The sequence below is a fragment of the Myotis brandtii genome, unplaced genomic scaffold, assembly GCF_000412655.1.
Source record: "Myotis brandtii unplaced genomic scaffold, ASM41265v1 scaffold896, whole genome shotgun sequence".
Taxonomy (NCBI): domain Eukaryota; kingdom Metazoa; phylum Chordata; class Mammalia; order Chiroptera; family Vespertilionidae; genus Myotis; species Myotis brandtii.
The window spans coordinates 883,629-898,539 of record NW_005371677.1 but is presented as its reverse complement, the minus strand read 5'-3'; the positions used below and the strand labels follow the sequence as shown (position 1 = coordinate 898,539).

The window sequence follows — 14,911 nt, the reverse complement described above, 5'->3', positions numbered from 1 at the left end:
TTAATATATGTTATCATATACTTTAGTTCTTTTAGATTCAACCACATTATGTTACCTTTGCATACAGATTAATTTCAAGTGAAACTTCTGGATGGTCTAACAGGGGTGGGCAAACTTTTTGACTCGAGGGCCACAATGGGTTCTTAAACTGGACCGGAGGGCCGGAACAAAAGCATGGATGGAGTGTTTGTGTGAACTAATATAAATTCAAAGTAAACATCATTACATAAAAGGGTACGGTCTTTTTTTTTTTAGTTTTATTCATTTCAAACGGGCCGGATCTGGCCCGCGGGCCGTAGTTTGCCCACGGCTGGAGAAGTTCATTTAAGTGACAGTATGATCAACTGGACCAGCCTCTCCAGTGGCTATTGGTAGCTGAGAATGAATGTTGGCCGTAGTGAACTAGCACACGAGAGGTGACAGGCCCATTGTGTAGGAGCATGGCATGAATACAGTACCAGGCGTGTCATGGGAGGGTCATACCTGTGAACCTGATCAGAACACTGCCCAGTTTGGGAAGAATCAAACTGACTTTTGTCCTGGGACATTGCCAATTTTTCAGCCGCAGCAATTGGACAACCCGAAAGACTGTCAAAAATAAAACAGTGAGAATTTGAGTTAAAAAAAAAAGATAACATAATTTGCTTCGGCATGTATCTCACATCATACCTCGCATACACTATTAAGTCACATTAATAGCTCACTTAACATAGTAAAGGGGTTTGCAAACTATAGTGTCAACATATGTCCCTCAACCACATCTCAGAGGTGGTAGATAACAAACTAATATTAAAAATCAAAATATTACCTAAAGAAGAAATAACTAAATTATCCTGAAACTTTTATAATATTTTAAGTGGACAGTGCTCACTCCAATTGCAATGCATCCAACTATAGATGTTAGCATGATAACTCCATGATTTATCTTCGGATCTTTAGGGAAATGTTAGCGACTTCATTGGATATCTGAGTTTAAATAAATATGAAGGTTTCTGGCAATATGCTTATGAATCAAATAGTATCTCCAGACCACACAGTCTATACATAATACAAAATACACATAAAACAATAAGCATCTTCACCAAAAATATTTACATATACACAATACATTTGTATATAAATGCACATATGTGTTTTAAGGTAGATGAGATCTCAATGAGATGAATCTCCATGAAATGTAGTAATATTTAGCTTCATCCTAATATATAGTCAAAACCACAGCATATCAAAGCCCTTTGGGTACCTTTTTAATGCTTTTAGAATGGGGTTCAAGATAACTCCATTCAATATCAAAACAGCTATGGGTTCAGAGCAAAAGAAAACATGTTCTACTTGTATGACTATATGAATGTGTAATCCTGGTCTTCAAATTTAACATTTGTGTTAGCATAATTGACTGCTAAATGAACATTTCTAGGAGAGTAAATTGTGAGGTCATTTTTTTTTCAGTCTGCACAAATTGAGAATACTTCTTATCTACTTCAAGTGGTCAGGTATCTGATACTGCTGCAGTGATTTGGATAACACATTGCTAGCTTCTTATTTTCTTGATGGGAAGTATCTCTCACTTCTTTGTAATGTAAAAGGTTAGCAACTCATCACCATTACCTCCTGTGGGTGTTCCGGTTGCTGTTCACATGTCCTCTTCCTGTGCATCCTGGGGTGGGGCACTTGAGCACATTTTCATGCATGGCAAGAACTAAGCACAAAATGTCACATAGAAGGAAAAAATAATATACTATAAGCACATGACACAAGCACAAGATGATTTCTCAAGTTTGCAGTCAAATGAATTTAGTTACATAACCCACGCTGCTCCCTCCCATAGTTATTGGGGTTGAAGTAAATGGGCACTTAAGAACTTGAACAATTAAATTCAGCAAGTCTGAGGTTTTCTAAACTTCATATTATGGTTAACGCTAGACTTAAATGAGATGATTCTGCTTATATTTAACTTAAACTGAAAAGCTTATATTCTTCCTTTTATATTTATACTAGTGACCCAGTCCATGAAATTCATGCACATTAAAAGGGAATTAATTAGAGGAAATATTTTAATATTGTTATTTTGTTTCCATCTCTCCATCCCAGTCTCTCCCAGTCTGTCTCTCTTTGTTTTTCTAGCAGTCCTCCAGGCCTCTCTGCCTCCCTTTCTCCCTCTTCCTCTTTCCCAGCTGGGAGGGGGCGGGGCCAATGGGGGCAGCTCCATCCTCTGCCTTCCCTGGGGCCTCATTCTGAGAGAGACTCTGAGAGCAAGCTGGGAGGGAGGGAAAGAAAGGGAGAAAAGACTGTGAGCTGGTAGGCCCTGTGTGTGTCTGTGCGTGTGTGTGGTTGTGAATGAGTGTGAGTGCCGGTCCCCCCTCCCCCGGCCTCGGCCCCACTGCCACAAGTCCCCACCCACCAGAGCCTGCTGCGCACGCAGCCTGGGCGTTAGGTTGAGCCTTTGGTCGTTTTGGATGTGATGGACCCTGGCTCTTTATATATATAGATGCTTTTCCTTGGAGTGAATGGAAAACATTATTTATCAAACTAGAGGCCTGGTGCATGAAATTCATGCATGTTGGGGAGGGGGTGGTTCCCTCATTCCGGCCTGCACCCTCTCCAATCTGGGACCCCTCGGAGGATTCCGACTGCCGGTTTAGGCCCAATCCCTGTGGGCCTAAACCGGCAGTCGAACATCCCTCTCACAATCCAGGACCACTGACTCCTAATCTCTCGCCTGCCTGCCTGCCTGATTGCCCCTAACCCAGTGGTCGGCAAACTGCAGTTCAGCAAACCGCAGCTCATGAGCCACATGCAGCTCTTTGGCCCCTTGAGCGTAGTTCTTCCACAAAATATTGACTTCTGCGCATGGACCACGAAGTTTCAATCGCACTGTACGTGTGCACCCGCACATGATATTTTGTGGAAGAGCCATACTCAAGGGGCCAAAGAGCCACATGTGGCTCGTGAGCCACGGTTTGCCGACCACTGCCCTAACCGCTTCTGCCTACCTGCCGGCCTGATCGCCCCTAACCACCCCCTGCTGGCCTGATTGACGCCTAAGTGCTCCCCTGCTGCCCCGAAGGCCCCCAACTGCCCTCCCTGCCAGTCCGATGTCCCCCAACTGCCCTCCCCTCCTGGCCCGATCGCCCACAATTGCCTTCCCCTGCCACGACCCACCTCCTCTACTGAGACCTGCCTCCTCCACGGGAGGCAGCAGAGACTCTGGGATGGGCCTCCTCCATGCCACACAGAGCCATGGGACCGCCAGGTCTCAGTGTGCGGAGCGGCCGCCAGGCCCCACCTCCGCTGTGCACGTGGCCATCTTGTGGCAGCTATCTTGTGGTGGCCATCTTGTGATGACGTCACACATGAGAGGCACCTAGGCTTTTATTAGTATAGATAGTTATTCTTTCTATCTTTTCACCACAGTATGAAGTTCTGAATATGGTCTTTTTTTTATTTCCCAAAAGACATTATTTTGATTCTTTGTCCATCACCCCCCACTCCTCACCCTCACTGCCATTCAATTATTGGTGGAAGAGTATGGTTGAGGCAATCAGTGTGAGGAACTGCTAATCCAGTGGGGCAGTGATGAGCTGATTAGTTTCAGTGATTTGCAAAAAAAAAAAAAATACCTTTTGAGAAAGGTGATGTTGAGGCATTCCCATCACTGTGGTTTTTATGACCCAAGAGGTGTTTCAATGAGTGGGTTCAAAAAGTAGAGGATGTAACACAGAGATACTTGAAAACCTAGGAGGCAGTCCCTTCCTTTTCCTTTAGTTTCCTAGTTCACAGTGGGCATGTGGGTGGAGAGACCAACTCAGGTTGGCTCTTGCCCAGGGCCCCCAGCTGCTGTTGTCCTGGGGCAACATCCCAGACATTCTGTGACCCTCATTGCAGCGGTCCAGAGGGCATTGGCGAAGTGATGCACTTCCCACATTTCAATGATGCACTGAGGCTAACGCTCCTTGTGGGCATAAGGAACCCATGCCTCTGAGTAAGAAAGGGCTGTGCAGTCACACAGCGTATCAGCCATGCCTTTCATTTTCTGTACTTTGATGCTTTGAGATCTGGGGCCTTGCTAACCGTGGGGAGTCTGCCCCTCCCAGGGCTACGTAATTCCTAGACACAGTAAACACTTTTCAGTGGCAAACCAACCCCTTCTGAGCCCTCACCCAACTGCCTCCTTCATCAGGTTCTGGCATTACAGAACCCTCTCACCTGCCCCAACCTCCCAGGGCCAGAGCCCCCGAAAGGAGTCAATCTAGCCCCGTGGTCGGCAAACTGCCGCTCACGAGCCACATGCGGCTCTTTGGCCCCTTCAGTGTGGTTCTTCCACAAAATACCACGTGCGGGCGCACACGTACAGTGCGATTGAAACTTTGTGGCCCATGCGCAGAAGTCGGTATTTTGTGGAAGAGCCAGTATTTTGTGGAAGAGCCACACTGAAGGGGCCAAAGAGCCACATGTGGCTCGCGAGCCACGGTTTGCCGAGCCGCAGTTTGCCGACCACTGATCTAGCCAATCCTAAACCTGCTCACTCTGTTCCTTCCCAGGAAACCACAATAAAGGCTGTTGTCCACAACACACCCCTGCCCTCACTCTGACCCCGACTGGTCCTGGGACTTCCCAGGGTGGCCCTGCCTGGTGAGGCCTGCCCCCTCCTCTTGGGAACTATGAGTAACAAATTACCTTCTCAATATCAGTCATCGCATGACCTATTGGCCTGACTGTTCCCACGTTTTCTATCTCTACACTGTATTTTAAACACCAGGCCAGACGAAAATTATTTTGATGAAATATTTAACAACTTTATATTTCCATTCCTAATTCCAAATTAGAGGAGAAAGAGGATCACACTGTGATGCTGTGGGATGTACAACAAGGCACCTCCTTCTTTTAGGGCTAAGCAGTACTCACTTTCGAGGGGAACCCGCACTTTGTGGGGGCACCCCGAAAGGCTGCGGTGGTGGGGGTAGAGCCCTGTCACATGGCCTGTGCCATCGCACCCGGGGATGGGGCACTTGGTCTCCCTCTTCTCAGGCCTCGGTGAATCTGCAGAGAAATAAAATGGAAAGATGCGTTTGGTTATTCTTCTTTCCCTTCCTTTTCAATAGGATGGCCTTGCAGGGTGACATTCTCACTTTATTCAGTTTTATCATCATAAACATCCTTCTCACATTGCCTTGAGTGAGACCCTCAACTAAGACCTGTGGACACATAAAAACGATTTTCAATTTCCTTGGTTTCCTAAGCAAAGGCTGACCCAGGGCAAGGGAGTGTTAAAACACAAGATGGCTTTAAGTTGTCATGCCACAGATTGTAGTTAGAGCCTCACTGTGAAAAAGCAAGTCCACACCACAGGATACACAGGCTCCTGAAAAGAAAAAGAAAAAAAGTGAGAAAGAAGAAAGACTTTATTTAAACCAAAAACTACCTCCTATTGAAGGTGTCTGGAAAAAGCCGGTTCAAAATGACAAAACAAAGAAGCCACCATATCTGAGAAAGACATCTCTGGCCTTGTCACTCACAAAGCAGGTGGCCCCAGGCATCAGGGCCCAGCGGTTGTGTGGAACCTGCTTCTGCGAGAGTTAGGACAAGGATGCCAGCATGCCACCTGGTGCCATGCCCAGTGCTGCAGAGGCCCAAGGTTCCAAAACGCCAATGGTTTGCCATTTGGGATCTGCAGGCAGTGACTACAGAAAAGGAGCTGCTGGCTTTACTCTGAACGCAAAAGCTAAACACAGAGGCAATCGGAAGGAGGTTTGGCAAAGCAACATTCTTGCGGGAGACTTAGAGAGAATGGAAGTACGAAGAGAGGAGGCCGCCCTGCATGGCCTGGAGGGTGCTGCCAAGAGCAGAGGTGGGGGTGCGGATCCCAGGCACAGCCAGGCAGGGACCAGGGACACCTTGGTCAGGGGAAGGGCTGAAGACAAGCCCTGGGTGTTAATCTTCTGGTCTTCTGGCACACACATGGCTGAGGGTTAGCTAACGGGTTAGCTAAATATATAAAATGAATGAGAACTAACCGAACTACTAAGGAGGTTAGAACTAACAGAGAGGCCTTCTATAGAATTTTCATATTTGTGGTCAAGATGGCAGATGAACTTCAAACACAAATGCATTCTTCTAGCCCAAACGGCCTCCCTCACTAGTGCATGGAATGAACAATAATAATGAAAATAAATAAGCTTCCGGTGATGGGATGGGGGTGCGGGGAGGGCGGGGAGGAGGGCCAGAGTCCTACCTAGCGGGCACATACTGGTTTGCTGCTGCTCCAAGCATGGCCCGGGGAGCAGGGCAAGGTGGCGGGCTGTGGCAGCCGTCTCCAGGGCAGAGGACTGTGAGAGCAGGCGTGCCTCTGAGACAGCATGCCACCCCAGTTGTTGGAGTACAAGCGGTCCTGGGCAGGTGGGCACAGCAGGTTGTATGTAATGCAATTATTTGGGAGCATGGTTTCAGCAAAGGGGGAGGAGCCAAGGGTCCTTCAAGTTGTCACTCAGGGGCTGGGGTTGGGGAGCCGAAAGAAAGCTCTAAGTTAAGTGAGACATGAACAGAGGAAAGATAGGGATGCCTTGAGGAGCAGGCGTTTTGTTTAAAGAGAGACAGGATTTAAATGCCATCATGTGGAGAACATACACTTTTCTGTAAGAGACAAAAGGGCTTTGACTTGTTCTATGATTTTTATGGCGATAGATTTTATTGAATCCAAAAACGTTGCCCACTTTCAGGTTGTCCTCTCCAGGAGACCGCTAGTCAAATTCCTTGAAGTTTGCTGATAGCAAAACTCGGAGGGTTGACAGCACAGGAGAGTGAATTAGAAAAAAAGGAGAAACAATGTGTAATTCGGTGCCTTTCCTCTCTTGGACCTCACCCAGGTGAGGCCACATTTCTAAACCAGACTGAAAGGTTTGGCGTCGAGTGTGCCTCCTCTTTGCCACACTATCGGTGTACAGGAAGCCAGAGAGGGTGTGGGAGATAAGGCCGGCTGGCTCCTGACCAGGTGTGGTCCCCTGACGTCCATCATGCACCTTTGTCTGCGAGCTCTTTTCTGTGGGTGAAACGAGATGCTAATGAAATGCTCTATAGGGCAGAGCCCCTGTGCAGGCTGAGAAGCCAGAGCTCCTGTGATCTCAGGCCTGGCTCCTCCATTTTCTGTGTGAAATGCTGCATAATGACCGTCTCCCCTGATGACTCTACATCCTGGTTTGTCTGGGACTGTCCTAATTCCCGCCTCATATACCTGTGTGGTTGTTCATATCACTCCCCTTCACTCCAAGAGGCTGAACTATACATTATACGATGACTCTACTTATATTTCGACTTAAAGTCTCACGATGCTTGGTGGCAACAGGATAGTCAAACTTTACTTTAGAATTGCTGACTCATCTGAAGTCTTGGGTAAAATTATATTTTAAAATTCTACTGTTCTCTCCTTAACAGCTGTCACATGCCCACAGTCCATAGAAAATGAGGATGATATTTTGAAGAGCGTGGCTATCATTTGGGAAAAGTGTTGACTTAGAAGCATGGAATTTATGTCAGAGAAAAAAAGCACCTCTAACGCTGCTGGCTCCCAAATCTAAAAAGAGGAACAGGAAAGTTAATACTTAATTTGGACTCTGTAGGCATTCTCTGGACCGCACCTACAATTTCTCTGAGTTCCACTTCTTTTTCCCCTCTCTGTTATATACTAATCTGGTCTGGATCTTCCTGGCATCGGCTATTTACACCCCAAGGCAGGACAATGCTCTACACCAGTGGTTCTCAACCTTCCTAATGCCGCGACCCTTTAATACAGTTCCTCATGTTGTGATGACCCCCAACCATAAAATTATTTTCGTTGCTACTTCATAACTGTAATTTTGCTACTGTTGTGAATCGTAATGTAAATATCTGATACGCAGGATGTACATAAGCGACCCCTGTGAAAGGATCGTTCGACCCCCAAAGGGTCGCGACCCACAGGTTGAGAACCGCTGCTCTACGCAATAAGATATACTGTTGACCCATGCAGCAGCATTAGCCATTCAGTAAATCTCCAACATCACCCAAGTCTACAAGCACAGATTCCAATGCCTTGTTAATTTTTGAAAACAAAAAATAGTTTCAAAAGGTCTACAAAATTGACCCAAGGATCATCAAGTATTTTAAGCTGTAGCACAAATAATTAAAATTTCTCCAAATACTGGATGGATTTCATTGGCTGGAAGATTTCATCAATTGTAAGATGAAACATAATTTGTATGCTAGTAAGAAATAAAAAACTATTAAAATTTAATTATGGCACATTCTTTGATTTCAGAGATATTAAACTGGGAAACTATGTATCTTAGGATGAATGAAATGTAATATATTAGATATTATGAGTTGGGGGAATTGGAAGCAAATTTCTTTTTTTCTGGCTTGTAGTTTATTAAAAACAAAAAACAAAAATCAAACAAACAAACAAACAAAAAAACCAAACACGCAGATAAATCCAACAGTTGCATATTAGTGGAGTACACAGAGCTAAATACAGTGTCCTGTCCCAAACCACACACACGTCATTAATATTCTGTCCCCATCCCAACCCTGGCAGAATGTTTGCATAGCATTATCTTGTTCCTCACTACGTGATGTCATCTTATTCTTTTCTGCTTTCTCAGCTCTGAGCTGCAAGGCAATACCTAACAAGATTGCAGGTGAGTACTAAAATGGACTTAAAATGACAAAACCCTTCATTCATGCATAAATAGCAACCAAACATCTAAGTCTTCTAATAAGCACAAGCCACCACCTTGATTTTCCCTGATTCTGTGGTTACCAGCCTTCAGGGTGTCCAAGAATCAATTGACAAACTTGCTTAAAAATGTCGAGTTCTGGAGCGGTGAGTCTCATGAGATCCTGGAAATACCCATCTTAAACAAGCTTTCTAGGCACTTACATACCACCATTTGGGAAACTCCACTTAACTGTAAAAAATCATCATCAGGCCCACCTTGTGCAAGGTTGGGGGTAGAGTGGGGGAGGGGATTATCTTTATGGGAGAGAAAACACAATTTCCCTAAAGTCTGAGGAACAATTTTAAGCTTATTTACTCTCGCATTCAAGCTTGGCCCAGATTTTTGTGGACCCTGAGTTAGAGAGCTTGTAAAAAGCAGAGGCTTATAAAAGCATTAACAGCCAGTTTTATCCTAAGAAGGATCAGATAGATCATCCTGCTTGACTTGCAAGTAGTTTAACATTATTTTTTTATTATTATTATTAATTTCAGAGGAAGAGAGAGATAGAAAACATCAATGATAAGAGAGAATCATTAATCAGCTGCTTCCTGCACGTCCCCTACTGGGGATGGAGCCCACAACCTGGGCATGTGCCCTGACCAGGAATCGAACCATGACCTCATGGTTCATAGGTTGATGCTCAACCACTAAGCCATGCTGGCCGGGCTATTTTGAAGCTTAAAGACAGTCAGATGACCCCAGAAAGAGGGTGGGAAAGAAATAATAAATTTCTGGAATTGACTTGATTAATATGATGATTTAAAATCCAGTAAGTACTAATGTACTTCTAATGTGCAATAAAGAACTTTTTAAAAAGTACTATATACTTTTAAAACAACACTTAGCCCTTCATATTTCTGAGAATTACCCTTAAAAGCAATCAAATTAAAAGAAATAGAGGCAATGATCCTTTTATCGTGTGTCCAAACACAACTGACCAAGCTTGATCTGAGAACAATTTAGAGAGTAAGGAAACAAAAAGAACTTGCTTATTTTATGATACAAAATATAAACTAGTTTTCAGATTATGTTAACTTGTCCAAACAGCTATCTGGAAGAAGTAATCAAATCTTAACTAATTTTTTTCCCAACCCTAACGCAATTTTCTTTCTAAAGTAAATGCAAAAGCATGTCTTACGTTTATTGTTAAAGAGTTGTCTTCCACCCATGTCCGTAACTTTGGCTTGTCTCCTTTCCCCTGCTAGGTGCTCCAGCAGAAACCTGTCCAGCTCTTTGTAGGTGTTATGGAAAGCACAGCCTCGCTCGGCCTGCAGGGCGATGGCCTGCTCCAGCAAACTTAAGTTCCCCTTCGCCTTCTCCAGGTCCACAGACTCCTCTGTCATCACGGCCAGGCACTGGCTGTCATCCTCCTCGGCCCCGGGGAAGGGGGCCTGCACCCTGCCACCCAGTGCATCCGTGCGAGCGCTCTGCGGGTCTCTCCTTTCTGGGTCAGAATCACACCTGTTTTCACAAGAGATAAATTTGTCACCTTCGGTCTTTATTTCGGGAACTTCCACTATGTCTTTCCTATCATCCACTAAAATATACTTTGGAACTCTACGTGGTTTGGCTTCTTCGGAGAAGTTGGAGCCACTGTCCCAGCCGTTCTCTGTACTTTCTGAGTTGCTTTCATTGTCATCAGAGGAGCAGAATCTCTGCTGGGGGTCGCTGATGTGGTCTTTTCCGTCATCGGAATGAACCATAAAGCACTCGTCCACCTCGTCGCTCTCTGCTTTGAGAGACTGGATGCCACTGTCATTGAAGTTTTCATTTGTGGTCTGGACAGATGCACTGTTTTCAAATTTCCCCACGTGCATTAAAGATTTGACCACGAGCTCTTGGTAGCAACCGTATCTGTCTTCCTTCCCATGAGAGTTTTCTTGTGCAGTTGAATGAACATTCTCATCCAGAGGTTTTGTCATGATTTCTTCTATGGGAAAAAACACACGCCAATATTTGAAAGACAAGAACAAAAATCGTTTATGGAAATTTTTCTAAGAAAATTATTTAAAATTATTTAAGAAATATTTTCAAAAATACTTTAAGAAAACACACAGAATATATACATACACATGTATATATAATATGTAAAATATGTGAATATGTAGGCTCTATTAATTTTAAAAGCATTAGGGAGAAAATATATATCTTCTTAAAATAAAACTTAGACCTTCATATTCTGAGAATTACCTTTAAAGAAATGAGCTATTAGAATTTTTAGTATATTAAGAACTAAGTACTTCTAGGGTACTGAAGTCCATACATAATAGTAACAGAATGCTGAATGCAAAATTATTGTTACTTTACCTCTTACATTTGCAAATCTTAGCCACCTAGAAATCAAATATATATAATGCCATGCATTATAAAGGAAATAGTCATCAGATTTCTCTGTTAGCATGGCAGTATATCTTCAAAGCTTATTTGGTTTCAGTTTTCTGTCTTCATAGTTTTTTCAGACATACTTTCAGATTTTATGGGATTTCGTTAAAATACGAAATTCATCTACATGACGATAACTAAACAAGTTCTGAAAGCTTTCTAGATTTCCTGACCACTTTCATAATTGTCACCCAAAAGTTCCATGTGGAAGGAAACACAAGCAAATGGGAAAATCAGCATGATCAAATAACGTCTTACACAGTAACACATTTTCTGGTCTGGTGCTTCGTGCATTTGTGTGAAAAGGAAATGAGACGGGAGATGGGGATGTTTGGAGGATGTGAATGTTAACTGTTCTCGGTGCAGGACCAGCTGGAGTCCTGACAGTCAAGGAGCCCATGACTGAGAACAGGCCCTAGTGCTGGTCTGCCTGGGACAGTCCACCCATCCCTCTTGTCCCAGGGCAGTGTTCACATCACCCCCTTTCCTTCTCAGCAATGGCCCAGTGGGGGTGATAAGATGGTGTGTGTGTGTGTGTGTGTGTGTGTGTGTGTCCCAGTGCAAACACACCAGTGAAGGGTCCAGATTATCTGATGACCTAACCCTTGCCCAGGTTGAGGTGTCCTCCAGCGAGCACAGCACCCAGCACATACCAGGCTGTGAAATACACCAGACAACCCAGCAATGCTTCCTTTAGTGAATACTATGACCAAAAAAGAGGAAGAGGAGGAGGAAGAGAAGGAGGAGGAGCAGGAGGGGAGTGGGGGACGGGCAACACAAAATAATTAGCTACCTGAAGGACTGCTAAAGACACCAAGTGAAGCGCATTCTGTGTTAATAAGCATCTTTGGAGGGGAGAAAGGCACAGCCATCCCATGTGAGGGCTGTGGGCGAGGGTGTCTGAGCAGAAGACAATGAGCCTTTTTTTGTCTCATTTAATTTTTTTTTATAAACATTGTCTCTGACAAGGACACTCAAAAATACATCTCCATCATCTTCCTTTCTGGTAATTATCTCCCTAAATCAACACTGGACTGCCAGGATCAAGTAAATATTGCCATAGTAACTAAAAGCATTTTTGGATGAAGGGAAGAATTTAGTCACAACACTAGCCCCTTTAAATAATGCTGATTATAGGGTGCAGTCTTTTGTTGGGATCTATTCAACATAAACTGAAAAATTTAACATTTTACTTCCTAGAAAAGAGACTGGATAAACAAGCACATAATGTTTGATAGGATGGCCTATCCTCTCCTGAATTCATATCAGAGGAACTCCAGGTTTAAATAATATATTAAACATAGTCTAAAATGCAAATGAAGTTTTTCTCAATATCACGGTTGGTGATTAAGAGAAAGTGTAAAGGGTTATGATAATTTTAAAGTATTATGAACTACAGAAAACAAATAAAAAGCATTTTCAGTGAATATGCTCAATTCATTGAACTATTCTCTCACTCCACTTAACTACCCACATGTGTACAATAATGATTTATAGACATTATACCTAATTATGCATATTTGGGCTGTGGTAGAGTGCTAACAAAAGCTCTAGAAAGCAACAATTACCTCTGTTGCTTAGCTACATAGTTTAAAATATTCCTATTAAGTGCAGATCACCAGAGAGGCGGGAGTGACAAAAAATGCACATGTGCACGACAATGCACTTCACTGTGCCGCTGCCAACTGCTAGCATTTTGGGTCATTTCCAGTTTACATAATTGCTTGGTTCAACTGTTTGTTATATGCTAAAAGAAAATATTTATTAATTATTCCTCAGAAAGAGAGGAGTCCTGCCGACAGCCATGCCTGTGCGCATTGCCCACGAAGGTTTCCAGGGATGGCCTGAAAAGCTGCCATCCGATTTCCTTCCGTGAATCCCTCTCTCCCTGGCTTTCACTGTAATTACAAGGGGAAAAAAAAGTTGAGTGAGCCTTTGAACCCGACAGGTCTGCGAGGAGACACTTGTTTCTCCCAGCTCGGTGACGGGCTGCCTACTTCTCTATGCGAGTGTGTTTCTATGTCCCAGGGTGGCCTCCTGACTTATTCTGTGCTTTTGCCACTGAAATCACTAGAAGATTTCTGCCTTTAACATCAGAGGAACCTAGGCTTGATTCTGGGCCTGGCATGCATCTCTGTTCCAACGCTGACAGGTCCCTAACCTTTCTGACCCTGGCGTCCTCCCTCACAGAGGGAGGCACCTGCAGACATCCCGGGGGAGCGCGGGAGAGCAGGTGACACCCCGCAGGTATTCAGGAAGGTGGCTCTCTTCCCCCTCCCCTAGATACTCTTTTAGATGATAGGGAAGGCAGAGGCTATGGGGCCCTCCACATAAGTGAGGTGGGGCTTGTTTACCACACGGAGGGTCCAGGGTGCAGTTTTGCCATTAAATGGATACAAGCTCATGATGTGAACTTTCAGGAGCACTAGACCCTCTCCCTTCAGCACCTGAACTGCCCGCTGAAGACGCAACCAGGCGCACCCCTGGCCAGGTAGAAACCTTGGAGTACCAGCAGTAAATGAGAGAGAGATGAGAAGCCCTTACACTGGGCCTGGGGACCAACCTAGCTCTCTTTCCTTCTGAGGGTGGGGGATCACTTGCTCAAAGGACTAAAGAAAACTTAAAAGAGTTTTGCTCTTTTGACCAGAGATAGGAGCATCTGTGACCTGTCATTTCTGGAAATGTTGACCTAATGTTGCAGAAACTTTGCGCAGTCTGCTTTCTGAAGGTGGTCAGAGCTTGGGGAGAATTAGCTGCTGAAGCATGGCTAGCTGGTTATTTTGCTTATTCTTCAATTGTTTCCTAATTATGTCCTTCTCAACATTTACAAGCTGCATTACCTTAAGCATTAAATCTCCTTGGTCCTTAATCATCATGTCTGTAAAATTCTGTCCATAATCATACACATGTCATTGTCAGGTAGATTAAATGATATAACTTATTTGCCAAGAATATATTAAAAATTCAACAATAATGGCCACTACTTCTGGAATTTCGGCATATTCATTGTTATTAGTAGTGATTCCAGTATTAATATAAAAAATAGGTAACATTTATGAACCTGCAAATAGATGTCCATCAACACTTACAACTGAAATTTTAACTGAGTACATTTTGAGAATATATTATCTTGGTTAATACTAAGCATCTACAATGGTTACACATCATGATACCATCAGTGGGCAGATACAGTCCAAGTCCAACCACACTGATTCAAGGACTTTCTAGATTCTATCTGCAATTTTCATGAATCAACAAAAATCTAACCAACTGAAGGAAACAAAAAAAGTCAAAGATGATTATAATTTACCAATGAGCCATGAGGCTTTAAGCCATATGTTAAATACAGGAAAGTCAGAAAATTTACTTAAACATCATCAAATCAGAATATAACTTTTTTTTTAACTACAGAACCTCAAGCTACTTGTAAGCCAAGATTACTGGAGATCTGTGGATTGTGATCTGAGATTTGTGCTCACTCGTCTTTCATATGCTTTTACATCTGTTCTGTTGACACCTATTGCTGTTACTATATTTCTATATATAATAGATATTTATGATCTAACACTCTTTTTGCCTTTGGTTTGTATAATATATACTTTTTTTCAAATTACAATTCATTTGGTATATTTTGATTCCTATAAAGTCACTTTTAGAAAAAACATGTGTATTTAATTTAGAACACCTAACTTCATTTTCTAATAAGCTTTAGATTTTTTTAATATAATTTTTTGAGATATTTTGCATTTCCTTTAATTTCAGCCTCATGCACAATGTGG

General features: G+C 43.4%; 1 protein-coding gene across 13 annotated transcripts in view; it reads right to left on the bottom strand.

Annotated features, from left to right (window-relative positions):
* Positions 1–14,911, bottom strand: part of ST18 (suppression of tumorigenicity 18, zinc finger) — a 260,995-nt gene that overhangs the window by 45,198 nt on the left and 200,886 nt on the right. For all 13 annotated transcript variants that reach the window (XM_014532477.1, XM_014532476.1, XM_014532485.1 and 10 more), the window contains 4 exons: positions 9,889–10,680; positions 4,906–5,040; positions 1,609–1,699; positions 484–588 (listed from right to left, as the gene is read on the bottom strand). In XM_014532477.1, the coding sequence (XP_014387963.1) occupies positions 484–588; positions 1,609–1,699; positions 4,906–5,040; positions 9,889–10,680 (1,123 nt within the window). The remainder of the gene's footprint in view (positions 1–483; positions 589–1,608; positions 1,700–4,905; positions 5,041–9,888; positions 10,681–14,911) is intronic.